Source organism: Drosophila elegans, unplaced genomic scaffold, assembly GCF_018152505.1.
Source record: "Drosophila elegans isolate 14027-0461.03 unplaced genomic scaffold, ASM1815250v1 contig_133, whole genome shotgun sequence".
Taxonomy (NCBI): Eukaryota; Metazoa; Arthropoda; class Insecta; order Diptera; family Drosophilidae; genus Drosophila; species Drosophila elegans.
The window spans coordinates 165,850-182,666 of NW_024545499.1; the positions used below are offsets into that span (position 1 = coordinate 165,850).

General features: G+C 41.9%; 2 protein-coding genes across 2 annotated transcripts; one reads left to right on the top strand and one right to left on the bottom strand.

The window, feature by feature from the left end:
- The first annotated feature begins 1,632 nt into the window (after window positions 1–1,632).
- LOC108150387 (5-hydroxytryptamine receptor 2B) lies at window positions 1,633–13,380 on the top strand. The gene is made up of 9 exons (XM_041707394.1): window positions 1,633–2,245; window positions 4,979–5,547; window positions 7,586–7,719; window positions 8,224–8,333; window positions 8,415–8,604; window positions 9,086–9,223; window positions 10,072–10,413; window positions 11,193–11,696; window positions 12,075–13,380. The coding sequence occupies exons 2-9, from the start codon at window positions 5,229–5,231 to the stop codon at window positions 12,171–12,173; spliced, it is 1,836 nt and encodes a 611-aa protein (XP_041563328.1). The 5' UTR covers window positions 1,633–2,245; window positions 4,979–5,228; the 3' UTR covers window positions 12,174–13,380.
- Window positions 3,870–4,119, bottom strand: LOC108150388. Its single transcript, XM_017278530.2, has one exon. It carries the CDS (start codon window positions 4,097–4,099, stop codon window positions 3,932–3,934), a length of 168 nt encoding a protein of 55 aa, XP_017134019.1. The 5' UTR covers window positions 4,100–4,119; the 3' UTR covers window positions 3,870–3,931.
- Window positions 13,381–16,817: the final 3,437 nt, after the last annotated feature.

Sequence of the window (16,817 nt, forward strand, 5' to 3'; positions counted from 1 at the left end):
ATTTTTAAAATTTATGTTGAAACTAAGTATTTAAAAGGTCAGTTTGCTGATTTAAAGAGCACCTTTAAAAACATAATATTTATTCAAAACGCAGTCAAATATAAACTAGACTGAAGTAGAACCCAATTATTTCTATGAAACCACCAACAAAATATTTATTACCCGAAATTATATGATTGTGTGAGATTTATTGTATTCTTAGAATTCAAAGGTTTAAATATACTCACTTTGTAAGTTCATATTTTATAAATATTTTTCTGCAGTCTTAAAGACTTCTTCTATTTTTCAAAGGTACGTACATATACCTATTAAAGCCTGAAATCAAAGGTAAGTTTTGGTATGAGGTATCCCTTTTTTTGTCCGTGTGCTGTTGCATCTTGAAGGGGCCGCAAGTCACGCACTGGAAAATGCTTAACGCTCCCCAGCACACCACGCTTAAACTGAAACCGCAAAAGGAGGAAGGGGATTTAGAGTTTTACGTGCTGTTGCGGCGAAGGACGTCGCGCAGCCAGTTAAAGTTTCTGGCTCATTAGTATGATGCTTTAAAATATTAAAAGTGTGCAACTTGAGGGTCTCAAAATTGCACAAAGATAGTTACTTACGCGCACATTAAGATAGTTCCGGTCATAGAAATAAATTGCACTCTTTGCGGTCTAAATGCCACGGCATGGTTTCAATCTGGGCCCACGCGTCGTATGCGCAATGGGTAACCAATTGCAACAATCAATGTTTTATTGTTGAACAAATACGGTAGGCAAGTCCGGGGCTCCAGCCGCAAGCCACAAAGCCAGCCAACTTGAGAGTAGGAAAAAGCAGCAAAACCAGGAAAAGCCCGAGCAGGCAAATAAATGAAGGTCGTAATTATTGCCGAGGAAAATACAGAGGCCGGAACAGGGCCAAAATGTCACGTACTGGCAATAAACCGCTGCTAATTTACGATGCCCCGGACTGCTTCTGGTCCTGATCCTGGCCCAAGTCGAAGTCGCAGTCCAAGTCGAAGTCCATGTCGAAGTCCTGTTCCTGCTTGCCTCAGCCACTAACAAAAGGCGACGGAAGTCAAAAGGCAAACGCCTAAGCAGTTTGGCCAACTCGAGAACTCCGGAATGTTTCGCATTACGGCCGCTGCATAGAAATGGCCATCAAATTGACGGCGAGCGGGCGAACCTATCGAAACTGCCAATAAGCAGGACAAAGGCCTAATGCGCATTAGCCGCCCTGGAACGTGCATTAGATATATTAAAGGATGTCCAGCAGTCTGTGGACTTTGGACTTTGCGTGGAGCCTGCATTGTCCGCAATTGCGTTTTGTTTGCATCCATTAGCGGAAACGCACTGAGGCAGAATAGCGGCCAGCAGATTTTCCCATTTCCCTGGCTTAATTTCCAAAAAATAATTGCGCTGAGGACTCGAAACTCAACAGGCAGCGAAGAGCGCAGAGAGTAAAAATGTGAATTCGAGTTCGAAAAGTGGGTTCTCTTAAACTCGCCGCCGTGGAGACTTGCCACAATTTGCGTATAAGAGAGCGTTTTGCGGCGCCTGCGTCGGCCGGAAAAGTCTACAGGGTAATCAGCTGGTTTCGGTGATTCCGTCTGCTCGAAACGGCCACATTGAAGCAGTTTGTCAATAGTTACGCTCAGGACGCGACGCGTCCGCCGAACCGTTTAAAGAACGCCGAGCTGGAAATCTTAGAATTCTTCAAACATATTTAATAAAAATTTGAAAGACCCAACGTCAAAGACTGAAAACCAAAATCAAAACTAATCGCACTCACAGCTCTGTAAAGTAATACGGGTATAGAAAGCAGCTAAAATGCTTTATTTAATTCTTCAAGTCCCGCGAGTTACCTTTTTTTCTGAGTAATTAAATAACCAAAACAAGCGAGACCCGCATAATTAGCAGGCAAAACAGGAAAAACCCCCAGACTGAGTACAAAATCAAAAAAAAAAAAGATAAATACGAATACAAATACAAATCAGCCAAAGAGGCGAGGCGCACACAAACAACAAGCCGAGCGGAAGCTGTCCGCATATGGGTGTGTGTGCGGTGGTGGTTGTGTGTGAGTGAGGTCCTCCGGAAGCGGGGAACATCATCATCATCAGCATCTTCACATCCTTCGTGGTCGCCGCTGCTGTCGTCATCGTTGTCACAACTCGGCATAAATATTTATGTTGACGAATCTACCTGCGGCAGAGCGTCGCTAATGAAGCGGCCAAAATGAAAATGAAAGGACATAATTATGCTTATGTGTGAGTATAATGAATACGAATTGTATTCCACAAGGCCAGCAGGGGGCTGCCAGTGCACTTTGTTTCACGAAAAGCGCTCGAGGAGCTCGTGCATTTTGTTTGCCATCCGTCTGGCTGTATTTTCTGCTCTTGGTGCTCTTGGTTTGTTTTGGTTCGTTTGGTGCACAATTGCACTGTTCTTCGGGTAAGTTTATTGGTTCGCAACTTGATTGGTTGTGTTGGGTTGCAATTAGGCAACTGCATTAGGGAAAAGTTTCCGCTGGCAAGTTTGAAACTTGAGTGCAAATTGCTGTCGTCCAATCATCTTCATAAAGTTTGCGACACGAGTCCATGAACTCTGTCATTGTTTTGTAGCCAATCCATTGTTTCCATTCAGCCGCTAACTGAGTTATGACCCCATTCGACTAGCACACCCCATCCCCTGCTAATTGGTTTATTGTGCGAGTCATTCTGAGGACCCGGGGTGATCAAAACCAAAAGGCTGCTAAGAGATTACGCTGACACAACGGGAGCAGCAGCAGCAGCAGCAACAGCAGCAGCAACAGCAGCAGCAACGACAAAGAAAGGCCACTGCCAGCAGCAGACATTCAACAGAACTTTTTGTATATTTATTAGAGTATGAATTAATTCAAGTATGAGCCGTGTGTGTATGTGTGTGTGTTGTGCGGGGAAAGAGTTAAGCCTGCGGGGCACATTCTGAATCAGATTCGTAGAACGGATGGGAAGGGAAGGGGCCAGGGGAGGGCCACCGCAGCCCGACGCGATTTTCCTTTTTTTCTTCTTCATTTTTTTTCGACTATCCCCTAAGGCGAATTTTGTTGCAAACGTTAGCACATTTTTTTCACTCCACCCAGTGTGTGTATGGCGAATGTAATTCATGTACACGACCTTGGTATATAACAAAAAAAAACGAAAAAAAAAATGTTCCTGTGTGAGAGCAACAACTCGCTTTCATAATTAAAATGCAGAAATATATGTCCCAGGGTGGCGACCTCAGGATACCTCGCTGATACCTCTTTTTGGCTGGACTGTTCCACTAGATGCTTTTCAATGCACTCAAATTTTATAAGCCCTTATCTTTAAGTATACTTTTGGGCAGTAAAAATGCAAACAAACGCAAAAACTATAAATGCGGGTTTATATGATATGCTATGAAAGCGTTGCTAAACGTGCCTTGCTATATATTTAGTGCACTTATTAATAGCAGTTTCAGCTGGGGACCAAGAAAACCTCTGTTTACGATTACCTTGACTATGAAAATGTTTCTCACACATGAGCTGCTTGGCCATTAACATTTAAGTCTATGTTGGGGCCAGGCCGAAGGCAACAACTATTCAGCGAGGGTTGGGCGATGATTTCCCACGAAATTCGCTGCCAACGGAGATGGAGATTTCCGCCGACTGCAATCCATCAAGCAGCCTTCGCAGGCGTTGGCCCCAGTGTTCGCTTCAGACTGGTTAACTGCCTTCACCCAGGGACACCTTGACACAGACAAAGGTCAGGCAGTGTGTTGGGCGCACAAAGGGCAAGTGGCAGCCGAACCCAGCACACTCCCACCCACCCAAACAACCAAACAACCAACCTTCCAAGCAACCTCCATGACCGAGTGAAGCAGGAATGCAGATGACCCAGCGATTCAATAGTTTATTGTATTTTTTCGAAACCCCTTTGGTACGGCTATGCACATCAGTTTCGCTCCAAATTCTGTGGGCGGTTGAGGAAGGGGTTGCCCTCATACCTGTCGTATCTATAGGGCTCCCTTACTCCGAGGGAAAATCCGGGGTGGGGCAGCAGCAGCAGCAGCGAATAGAGCAGCAGGAGCTGCATCGTGAAGCCAAGTGTGAGCAGCCACATTTTGATTGGAACTGAGCAAAACAAGCTGATAGCACGAATAGCGTCAGCACACCGAAAGCAGAGTGTAGAAAGCACGGAGAGAAACGTTTTTAACAGATCACATTTATAAAACATAGAAAAATACTTAAAGATTTAAGTATATTTTTAGTTAAAGTTATTATTATTAGTTAAAAATATATTCTAGTTGACCAAACATTATTAGCAATATATTAATACTATCAGGAGTTTCACAGAAATCACTACTGTGTGGAAATTTATGCATTAAAATTTTAGATTTAAAGTATAATATTTATAGCCACCTTTTAAAGGGATTTTCAAACAACAGTATTTTCAGTGGAACAAAATACTAATTAAAATTGCTACATAGTTTTAATATTTAATTAATTTTCACTCAGTAATGTAATGCTTTTGCATATCTACATAAAATTTGTGTACACTAAGACATTATGTTGTTTATGCATAAATTGTAAAATCACTCAATTATAATGTAAACGCCATCCCAAACATTATAATTTAAGTGTGCGGGATTTTCCCAGCTCGCATCGAGATAAGGATGCTGGGGTTAAGGGGCTCACAGTGGGTTGGCAGCTTGTAAAAACTTGTGAAAGAGTTCGCTCGATTGAAATGATTAATTAATTGGTGGAATCGAGGTAAACTGAGCGCGTCGAGACGAGCATCATTTATCATGGTGTGGACTTAATTTGAACGCTTCGGCTTCACTGGGGAAATGAAAAATAAAACGAAAATGGTGTTATATCAGGGCGGTACATTATGATTTCGTCTAAGGTTTTTTTCCTTGCTTTCCATAGACCTATCTTCCGTTGTTTGCCATTCATCTCTGACTCCCCATTGACTCTCGAACCGCCCTGTGTTTTGCAGTTTACGTGTTAAGTGCTTGGCAAGCACGATTAAGGCGCTTTATCACCCGCAACAACGGCAGCAACACGAACGACAAGCACGCCAGCAACAGCAACAGCAGCAGCAGCAGCAGCGACAACAACGGCAACATCAGCAACAGCAACAGCTGCGACGGCAGCAGCAACACATCGCACTGTAGTCACACACATTGACACGCCCCCAATCCAGACATACCTACATACAAATCCATTGCCAGATATACACGAACGAGATGCTGAAAACTGTGACAACAGCAATGGCCGCCACGGATGACGATGTGGCAGCGAGCATTTTGGAAATAGAACTGCCAGCCATTTTGCTCAACGAGAGCCTCTTCATCGAGCTGAATGGCAATCTCACCCAGCTGCTGGACACGACCAGCAATCTCAGCCAAATCATTTGGAATCGCAGCGAAAACGGTTATGGCAGCGGCAACACATCGACACTCGACATGGACGCCGAGCAGAGGGCGGCGGTCGAGTTCTGGCTGCTGGTCAAAATGATCGCCATGGCCGTCGTCCTGGGACTGATGATACTCGTCACCATCATAGGCAAGTACTTAATCAAAATCAAATCCGAATTTAAATTACCAAACAAAAGGAAGTGTCGTTGGGGCTGGGGCATTAAATTATTCTCAAATTTATGCCGCCGGGATGAGGCTGGCAAAAGTTTCCATAACGCCGCCGAAAACTGAACTGTAAATGAAGTGAAATTTATGATGCAGAAGATTTTTATTGCGGCCCCCTTGGAAGATTTTTATTGATTTTTGGGCTTACAAAGATGATTTGCTGCCGCCTGCCCAAAGAAATGGGCTCGAGCATAGACCTGGCGATGGATGATGGGTGATGGGTGTCGGATGCTTAAGGGTGGCTGATTGTTTTGGTTGGCTGGATGATGTACGAGGAGTTCTTTGAGTTGGGCGCCGCAAGGATGCGAACCAAAGTTTCCAAAAATGTTTGCCGCGGCACGTGAAATGCTATTAAAACGGCGCCAAGGCGTCAAATGCAAATAACGACAAGCACACATACACTTTTGGCACACTAGAACGGTGTTGGTTGGGATACAGGGGAAAAAAATTAGTTCAGTAAACCTATTTCTTTTTTAAAGTAATTTCACAAAGAACAAAAATGAACTTGGCTTTCCATTTTTTACTGTTTTTTTTTATAAAGACATAAAAATGGAGACACTTAAATTTGTATTGCATAAGTCAACATGTCATTTTGAAATTCTGTAAATCGTAGGCTAAAATTAATGTACTGACAAGTCTATTTACCATTTGTATATAGGTAGGTGCATAACAGTGGTCCACATTTGTATGACAATTTTAAGGTTTTCCTCTTAACCGCCATAGTGTGTGCTCACATGAATTAAAGGCCAACCATTCAGGTGGTGTAGATTTGGATTTACATATTCGGAGTCCTTTTTAAGCGAAATCAATTAATTGACAAATCGAAAGTTTGAGACTAACCTCTAAAACTTAAAACAAATTTATAATTTTTGAAAGGATTCTTTGTGAATTAAAAACTACTATTAATGCCAAGAGTTCCTTTTTTTTGGCGACTCTAAGGTACAAGCTAAACATTTAATGTAAAGTGAATCAACAAAATTGTATTTCACAAACTGTTAAGCATGTCTCTGCTCATAATGCACAAGGCGACGTTGTTTAAATTACTTTGAAGCTTCTTGGCCATCTAAATATCAAAATTAACTCATCTGAACTAAGCATAATTCTGAAATTACCTTAAACGTGACAGAGTGTGTTTGCCCCAAAAGCCATACCGCACAAATCGCCAATTTCTGCAAGATTTTGCTACGTGTTAACACACACACACACCACACAGGTGCCGGCAGTTTGGGTGCCGAGGCGAGCACACGTCGTATGCGCAACATTTCCCCGGCAAGACATATGCAAATGCATTTTCTGGCTCGGGCCAAGCGACGACAAAACGTTTTGACAACCTGCAGACAAGCTCGCTGTCTCAGCAGCTCCAAAAGCAGCTCGAGCTTCGAGGGGGGTACGCCAGGGGGGAAGTCGAAGGGGGCTGGCGTCACTCTGGCTGCCATGGAAAGGGGGGTTTGGGTTTCGGTTTGGTCCAAGGTGTGGGCGAGAAGGGGAAAGGGGGGATCACTGCGGCAATTACAATTTGCCAAGTTGCATGCGCTTAATCAAAGCAAGCAACGACAATGATGATGGCGATGATGGAGCCGGCTGCCATCCAGTTTTCATTTGCATCCCACAGGCGAGGACGGCCAAAGAGATCCTGGAAAAGGAGAGCTGGGGAGGTGGCACATGCACGATTGCCAGCAATTAGGCTGGCAACTGAAGACTCCTTTGACACGAAGTCTTTGCCACTGATTGATTTTGCACGAATACATTGAAAGTTTTCCCTCCCCCCCCAAAAACGACACACAAAAGTTAATGACTCTGGCCACTCAACGTTTTCAGTAAACTGCAGACGAGCCCGTTTACTTATTCATCGCCGACGAAACGGAAAGCTTAGTGCTGCATTTACCGCCTCACTAAATATATTAATTTATCAATTTATCGCTTTCTGACGGCGTTTCTCTTCTCTGTTCCACTGTCCACAGGCAACGTTTTCGTAATTGCCGCCATTATACTCGAGAGAAACTTGCAGAATGTTGCCAATTATTTGGTTGCATCTCTGGCAGTGGCTGATTTATTTGTTGCCTGTCTTGTGATGCCGCTTGGCGCCGTCTACGAGGTAAGTTGAAGTTCTCCCCCACCTTACACAGAAAGAAACAAATACAAGTCAATGAAACTTGGCTAAAAAGCCAGTTTAGGAATTTATTCAAATTAATAGAGATCCCAGCGATACAAACACAATAGAGTTTTTACTGTTACTGAAAATCAAATTCAAAAATATTTATTTTTGTATGAGGAAATGTATTACTTATTTGAGCAGTAATTGTAATTTATTGTAAGCTAATATTACTAAAATGAGAAGTTTTAAATACCCAATTGTATTGTTCTGTGCACTGTCACTGCCATTGCTGAACCAACTCGATTACCCTAATGGAAACTTGAACAGGAATGCTGGCAAATGAAATTAGGCGCCAAAGAGTAGACACTGGCCCTGGGCCACCTCGTTTGTTGGACGGCTAATTGTTTCAATGACATCATCACTGGCAAACAATTTGTTGCTAAATGTCACTCCCTTTCTTCTTTTATTCCCCCTTTTGGATGAATGAAAACTCTCCGCCGGCAGATAAGTAATGGATGGATATTGGGACCGGAACTGTGCGACATTTGGACGTCTTGCGACGTCCTTTGCTGCACAGCATCCATCCTGCACCTGGTGGCCATTGCGGCGGACAGGTGAGTGCTGCCAGTCGGCTAGCTATTTTAGCTATTTCCCGGTCCCGGACAGATGGCAATTTGGTCCTCCTTCCGTTGCAGATACTGGACGGTGACCAATATCGACTACAACAATCTGCGGACGCCGCGCCGCGTATTCCTCATGATTTTCTGCGTCTGGTTTGCGGCCCTGATTGTTTCCTTGGCGCCTCAATTTGGCTGGAAGGATCCGGATTACATGAAGCGCATCGAGGAGCAGCACTGCATGGTGTCGCAGGATGTGGGCTATCAGGTGAGACATACTGATTGCAGTCATCTTCCGTTGGGGAGCATAGTTTGTGGCAATTTGTTTGTGTTAGAAGTGATACCATGTAGAAATATATAGACAAATTTAAAATATAAAACACATTTTTCTATAAAACTGTATGTATACGTGTAAATTGTAGTTATACATATGTGTTAATATGTATATTACTATAAAAAAAGCTATCGTTACTTAAGAAACTATACAATTTGGTATAAGACTATCTTCTATATTTCAAATTTGTCTTAATATTACTTAATAGCTTCTTCCTTAAATTAAATTGAACTACAATTTTGTATATTATTTAAATTTTGTATTTTAGCAAGCTTAGGTTGAATCGAATGAACTATTAAATAGTATTCCATATACTAACATTCATTCTATGGTTATTATAAATGATTTACCGATATGTTTTGATAATTTAAATTGATTAGTTGTAATAAAACTTTAATATTTGCACCCCTGATAGATATTCGCCACCTGTTGCACGTTCTATGTGCCGCTGCTGGTGATTCTGTTTTTGTACTGGAAAATCTACATAATTGCCAGGAAGCGCATTCAGCGGCGAGCCCAGAAGTCCTTCAATGTCACACTAACTGAGACCGACGTAAGTTGATCAATAGACAATCTCAGCAGAAGCTAAGTGCCTCACAAAATCCAAGTGATAAATGCCAAGTGTCCACTTAGCCAGCCTCCGAGGAAAGAGTGCACAAATTACTCATACGCCCAGTGGCACAAACAAAGATGCTCCACATTTCCCCTCTATTTTTTCGGGGGCTGGACGAGTGAATGTTGAGGCCGCTGCTCGAGAAGTGTATTTGCTTGCCTGCCATAATGAGTGTGTCAATAACAGAAACAATAATGCGAATGGAGGTCGGAGGTCGGGGAAAGTCCTCAGCTGCTCATTAGCATGCCCAAGTGAGCACTCGAAGCGAGCCGCTGCGGCGAAAGCCAAACAAATGCCAGCCGAGATTTATGATCACCCCAATGTGTGGCACTGTTTTAGCGGCAGATAGCAACACTGTTATTAATTCAATATCTAATCAAGCTAATTTTAAATTAAATCTTCATATTTAAAAGTTTTTAACATTTTAAAAATCGATCACATGGGCTCATTAATGCGTTATAATTATATTTGTTATAGACTAGATGTGCATGCGAAACATAAAAATATTTAGAGAATTTCGCGGATATAGATTCTTTACAAATTAAAAGTTACAAACCAATAGAGTTAGGGAGTTGACTTGTCATATAGTAAAACAAGAACTATATTTTCTCAGTGTACCTGAAATACCTAAAGCGCAAGCGAAAGTATTTGATTGTTTTTTAATGCGTTGACAAGACACAAGCCAAATGTGCTTCCCCGAACAGCTTTCATCAAGTTCATAAAGAAGCACTGCCCGTAAACAAGTCTAGTACAAGCTTTTCGCACGTATTTATTTGTACCAAATCCAGTGCGATTCCACGGTGCGGGAGCTGAAGAAGGAACGTGGCAAGCGGCGGGCGGAGCAGAAGCGCCAGGAGGCGGGTGAGCGGACGCCCGGGGGCGGGGAGGCGGACGCGCAGCTGCAGCGGCGCCCTCGCAAACGGATCCGCATATGTTTTGGCCGCAACACGAACACGGCCAACATCGCGGCGGGGTCCGAGGGAGCGGTGGCCAGATCGATGGCCGCCATAGCCGTCGACTTTGCCAGCCTGGCCATCACGCGGGAGGAGACCGAGTTCAGCACCAGCAACTACGACAACAAGAGCCACGCCGGCACCGAGCTCACCACCGTCTCCAGCGATGCGGACGATGTAAGTGCGCCTATTGTCACGCCATGTAATGGCAAATTATAGTAGAGCTCAATTATTGTTATTACCTGGGAAATTTTAAAGCAAAATAATGACTTTTTAATATAATTTTTTTTAACGAAAAACTGGTTATAGTGCTTTGCTTAAATGTTATTTTTTAAAATTTATAAAGCAAATTATTATCAAATTTAAACAATCGAAATCGATCGATATCAATGTACTATGTTAGCACAGTCAAAAAATAATTTCATTTAATATTTTAGTGTTCCATAACCCATAGAAACTAGTCGGTTAACAAAAAACACTCATAATACTTTTTAAAATAAAATGTTGTCTTTAATTAAAAATATTTTTAAAGGGTATACATGATTACAATTAATTATTGTGGCATCGTCAAAGAGACTACTTTTACTACACCCAGAGAAAAACCGAGTAAACACTAAAATATTTGAATTTAACATTGTTTTTCACAATATAAGCTTAGCATAAAAATAAACTAAAAACATTATAATGTAATTAAAACATGGGTTTTTCGAAAGTAAAATTATAGATTTCAAATTTTTGTTAATCTAAACTTTATTTTTCAAAACTTAAGTGTTAAATCAGTGCAGAAAATATTTAGTTCAAGGTGAAAATATTTGGATTTACTATGAATTTATTTTACGTTTTTTAAGCTAAATATCCTTTATTAATATGGAATGATTAATTTAGCTATCTGCATGCCTTAGAAAGTAAAGCTTTGTTAGTGTGAGATTAACCCTTGACCCCCGCTCCATCCGCAGTACCGCACCAGCAACGCGAATGAAATCATCACGTTGTCGCAGCAGGTGGCCCATGCCACGCAGCACCATCTGATAGCCTCGCATCTGAACGCGATAACGCCGCTGGCCCAGTCCATCGCCATGGGCGGTGCTGGCTGCCTGGCAACGACCTTGCCTTCCGCCAATGAAGGAGGAGGGGGAGGGGGAGGGGTAGCAGGTGGTGCCGGTGGAGCCGGAACGGAGGGCAGCAGTCCGGGAAAGAGCGCCGGAGTGGGCCTGGGCGGAGTTCTAGCCAGCATCGCCAATCCGCACCAGAAGCTGGCCAAGAGGCGACAGCTCCTGGAGGCCAAGAGGGAGAGGAAAGCGGCCCAGACTCTGGCCATCATCACCGGGGCCTTCGTCATCTGCTGGCTACCGTTCTTCGTGATGGCCCTCACAATGAGCCTGTGCAAGGAGTGCGAGATCCACACGGCGGTGGCATCGCTCTTCCTCTGGCTGGGCTACTTCAACTCGACCTTGAATCCGGTATGTAAATTACTGCCTCGCCTTGGCCTAAACGGTCTCTTAAGTTTTGGTTATAATTTTAATTTCGTTTTTAAACATTTTAAATCCGGCTAAAATCGCTTATATAGCATTCATGTTTCTCTTGTTTATAAGTTGAATTTGAAAAACAGTTCGTAAAACGCGATAAAAAAAAAAAATTTAAAAAATTTAAATTTGTTAATATTTAAAGTATATAAAAATATTTTTTAATTTTTAAAACAATCAAAACGAACTTTATGTAACTGCCTTTTTCACGAGTAAAACACGTTGATCTATATGTTTATGTAAATATAAAAGGATTTTTTAGATCCAAGTTTGAATATTTTTGTATAATGAAAAATCATTTGCATTTTTTGCCAGGTCATCTACACCATCTTTAATCCAGAATTTCGACGGGCTTTCAAAAGGATTCTGTTCGGTCGAAAGGCTGCGGCCAGAGCACGCAGTGCGAAAATTTGATTTCAACTGAAGGATAACGAGGACCAGTATTTGTAATTAAGGTCAGGCGGGAAAAAGCCAAGGACGGAACCGACTGGAACGCAATATGCTACGGAATTGGCATTGTATAGGGTGTAATTAGCAAGTAGAGACGATGTTTTAGCAGTGACAATCCGACCTAGCTGTAACTGAACAACTAAAATTCCTCACCACACACACGTGCCCCTTAAAAAGACAAAACCCGAAAAAAGGAATGCAAATTATGAAAACCGAAACCAATAACGTTAATGAAACATGGAATTATGGTAGCTGATATTCACTAAATATAAATTATGCCTATGTAAGTTATAAATATTTCTAAAGTCTTCCCCGTGTCTTAAAGAAACCCGAGAGTAGTATATGTAGAAACCCTAGAACCATAAGTAAGTTGGAGGAATAGTGATCGGAGGTCGAAGATAATCGGTTATAGGCTGGGTCCAAATAACTTCTTACGCTTTTATATTCTATGTTAGTTGAACGTGTTTGGTTATAGTCTAAGCTGCGAAATGCTCAATTATTTCAATTGGATAAGTACACATACATACATATAAGTCAATATCAGATAAATTAACGAATTTACACAGCAAACTCATAACGACACTGAATCCTTTAATGTTGCATAACAACACAACGGGCTGGCCACCGACGTCACGGCTAATTAGGCAAGTACTCCCAACTTTGTTCAGCAAAATTAGCATAAATTCAAAACCGAAAGTTAAACTTTTGTTGCTAATATTCCTCACATATACACATACCACTGGAAAACCAGGAAACCGCAACAAAAAGTTTAAGCCATGATACATGATATGCAGTTATACGCCACACGCATTCGTACCTAGCCGTATATATAGTATATAATAGTATAGTATATTTATGGTTCAATTTTTGAAAAGTTTTCTTGTAAATAAACGGACTTACAGTTTTAGCAAATAGTGAACCAACCAAAACCTACAACCACAACAAGAGCAACAACCACTCGAAGAACAACTATATATATACATGTGGTCCCTACCAAAGGGCCATTAAGTCAATGCAATGCTGCAGTTGAAACCTAATACGCTTCGGTATGCACATAAATGCGTACATATGTCTATCCTGATATGTATTTGTATGTGTTTTGTGTGTGTGTGTGTGTTTATGCAACTTCTCGATGTGTACTTGATGTCAAAGTTATTAAAATTGTGTTTTATCAAAAGCGAAGGCCGCCTGCACTCGATATTTTATTCATGGCTCAGGGATATCCTGCCACTGGGCGGGGTAAAAGGGCATATTTTCGGGGGTTTTTGGGACCCACGAATGGTCATCGGTGTGTGCTTCGGTGCTCGACTCTAAATTGACAAACTTTTCAGCCCAATTTCGACCGCACGCACGTCTGTATTGTTTGCAGCCAGGCGAAATGTCAGCGCATTGAAATGTCAAAGTTCAAGTGCACACTCACTTCATCCCATCAGTGGGGAGTGGGAGTGGCCGACGGGCGGTGGGCGGTGGGTGGTGGGTGTCTGGCAGCGCAGGAGATGGATTACGCATTGGCATTATCAACGCCGGAACAGGCAAAAGCCGACAAATGGCCCAGAAGCACCGGCAACAAAAAATCGATACATCATGCAGGACCCAAGGGCTCGTCAGGGGAATTTGTGTAATACATTTCGGTACTTCACATCCCCCAACCCCATTTCTCCTCTAGGTGTCTCTGGCTGCAAGTAAGCTTATTAACAGTGGCTCTCTACAGATGGAAAATGGAGTGCTGAGTGCCTAGTGGTTGTTCAAGAGCCGAAAGTCAGGTGTGGCATTGAAGAGCCATTAGTCAATGGGCCGTAGCCACACTTGCCAATTTAAAATCCTTAAATGTTATGACCTTATTTCCAGTGTTGGGCTGTACCTAGATACTTGTAAAAAAAATGTGATGCTACCTTTTACATTAACTTGGTAAAGATTTTTATTTATCTTTTAAATGTGATATGTTAGGTATTTGGGTACTGAAATATTTGTTCTTAATAAATTAAAACTGTATAATTTCCCCAATATCCTAAATTTAAAAAAAATTGTACTACAAAATTAGTTTTCTTTAACCTTTTCTTAACATTTGACCTCATCTAGATACTTGACAATTTTTTAAAAATACCTTGTACCCTACCTAGATCCAAAAAACTAATACTAATTCCAACACTGCTTATTTCATGGAAAGTTTTTTTTTTCAATTATCCTCAAATTAATTTTGCAACAAATACTTCAATAGCTTAAATTACTTAGATAGACCGATTTGTGTATAGATTTTAAAAAGTAATTTGTATATAGAAATCCACATATTAAATATATATTTTTCGATAATCATTTTTACTCGCAATAGTAAGCTAAAATATATTTTAAACTGAAATAATGTATGCTTACTTGACTTAAACATTGACGTATAATTGTCATCTAAGCAAATAATTTATGTATAACCAAACTTCAGAAAATGTAATAGTCTATTCTTTATGTATATAATCTCATAATTGGTGGGCTCACTGTGGATCCACACACAACCATGCGTACCCAGAACAATATTTACCAACACTTTTAATTTCCTGTTGGCCCCGAAGGAAGTGCCCTGCGGCAGCGTCATAATAAAAGGAGAAAAGAATTACAAAATCTGTCTGGAAAGTGAGTGGAAATTTGTGCTGCCAGCAAAGTTGGGGATAATGATAAATTAAATAGCGTCAACTTGAGCAGTCAGGCCATGCAAATAATAATAAAGCCACTGGAGAAAGTTTTCAATTTCTGGCAAACGACAAATGAGACGGGAGGAAGCCCAAGGGACGACTGGCCCGAATGTGTCACATCATCGATATATCCACTGCACACACATGTGGAGGTGCGTGCTTGTGTGCTCAGGCCTTTATTAGCCTAGTAGCATTATTAATTTCCTCCCTGGCACACAGCAATGGCAATAGCTGCAGGATAATGCCAATAAAATTCGTTTTATTAAAAAATTCTTTTGCCAAAAAATTCCATAAATCGAATAAATATCGAGTGGCACTCGAACAATCGGATGGATGGGATGGGTTGGGATGGGATGGGATGGGATGGGATGACGTGGTGAGGAGGAGTCGGGTATATCCGGGTATTGGGGGAGGGGGCAGGTAATACGCCACATGAGTGGGGCAGGCGCTGGCATTCAGGCAGCAGCAGGTCCAAGGCCCAAAGCCCAAAGCCCTGCTCTGTTTGCTTGGGCATCAATTTTTGAAGTCTCCTTGAGCCGCATGGAGCGAACTTCGGGCAAGCAATTCAAAAGGTATTAAAAGTATTAAAACAGAAATGAGTGTGGCCCAAGTATCTATCGGTTGCCCGCATTAGAGTCCTCGAGTGTGTGGGTAACTTTTAATTGAATCGCATTGAGAGTGTGCAAATTGCTTTAAATGATTAAGGGCTTATGGTCGTGGCTTTTACTAAGACCAAACTATACGCTTATGCACGGGAAAAAATGAACTGAGTTATTTACTTTGCTTTAACACATGAAAGCGACGACAAGGCAAATGCAAACATTACTTTAAAAAGGTTCCCCTTTATTGAAAACTAAATGTTTATTGGAATATTCAAAAATCAATCATTGAAAACTACAAGTCCTATTTTGTCCCTTGTTCTGTTGCATTTTTACTGCTGTGGACTGTGGCCAAAAGCTATCGAGGTGTTTATAATCCAGAACGCTATTCATCAAAGCGCTGCAGGTGAGACAGCTCGTAAAAGCGCGTTAACATCATGGAACGGTAACAAGAAATGGTGGGAAAACATAAGCAGGTGGGCAGGAGTACTTAAAGCTCCTGGCAGCAACAAACTCATTGCGAAGTTGTTGACACCGCCGGGGGTGCACCGTTGAATGGACCTTGCCCAGAACACAAAAGATGAGTGTCCACCGCGCTGGAAAACTTCGACTTTGTAAAGACTCTTTGCAAATTGCGGCCAAGTGCACTTTTCGTTGCCTTCGAATCTGATGCCGCATTGTGGTGCCTGGCCCAGCCATGGACAACTGACAGGTGGGCAGGTGGACGGGTGGGCAGGTGGCCAAGCATCGAGGTCCTGAAAGGACAGGTGCTGGCCAAGCAAGCTTGTCGGACGCCTGCCTGCCTGCCTGCCTGCCCAACTGCTGCTGCCGCTGCCGCTGCCGCTGCCAGTGCCTGTCTGCACTAATTACGAAATAATTGAAATCATTACGCAAAATGAGTGCAAGCAAGTTAAAGTTCCAGACGGGTAAGTATCCGTCTAGGGTTTCAGTTAATGAAAGCAGCCGCTCAATATTTCAGCGAATGCTCCACGCCATCAAAAAACGAGTCCGGAGCTCTCACAATTCACCTCAAGCAGCTTTTGGGCGGAGATTGCTACGATTCGGAAACTTTGCACTTTTGGGACAAATGCACAGGAGAACTTCTTTAAATTGGACATTCAGAACTCTAGAAACAATTTTGTATGAATAAATCTAGATATGAAAGCTTCCTTAAGGTCGATCATAACACTTGAACTTCTTTAAATTGGACATCCAGAACTTTAAGAAAACCTAAACGTAAAAACCTAGATATGAAAGCACCTCTTAGGTCGATTATAACACTTGAACTACTTTAAATTGGACATTCAGAACTCTTAAAAAATTTAAGC

Coding starts and splice junctions, on each gene's coding strand:
- LOC108150387 (XM_041707394.1), top strand. CDS start 5,229: ATGCTGAAAACTGTGACAACAGCAATGGCCGCCACGGATGACGATGTG. Junction 5,548..7,585: donor GATACTCGTCACCATCATAG/GCAAGTACTTAA, acceptor CACTGTCCACAG/GCAACGTTTTCGTAATTGCC. Junction 11,697..12,074: donor TCAACTCGACCTTGAATCCG/GTATGTAAATTA, acceptor ATTTTTTGCCAG/GTCATCTACACCATCTTTAA.
- LOC108150388 (XM_017278530.2), bottom strand. CDS start 4,099: ATGTGGCTGCTCACACTTGGCTTCACGATGCAGCTCCTGCTGCTCTAT.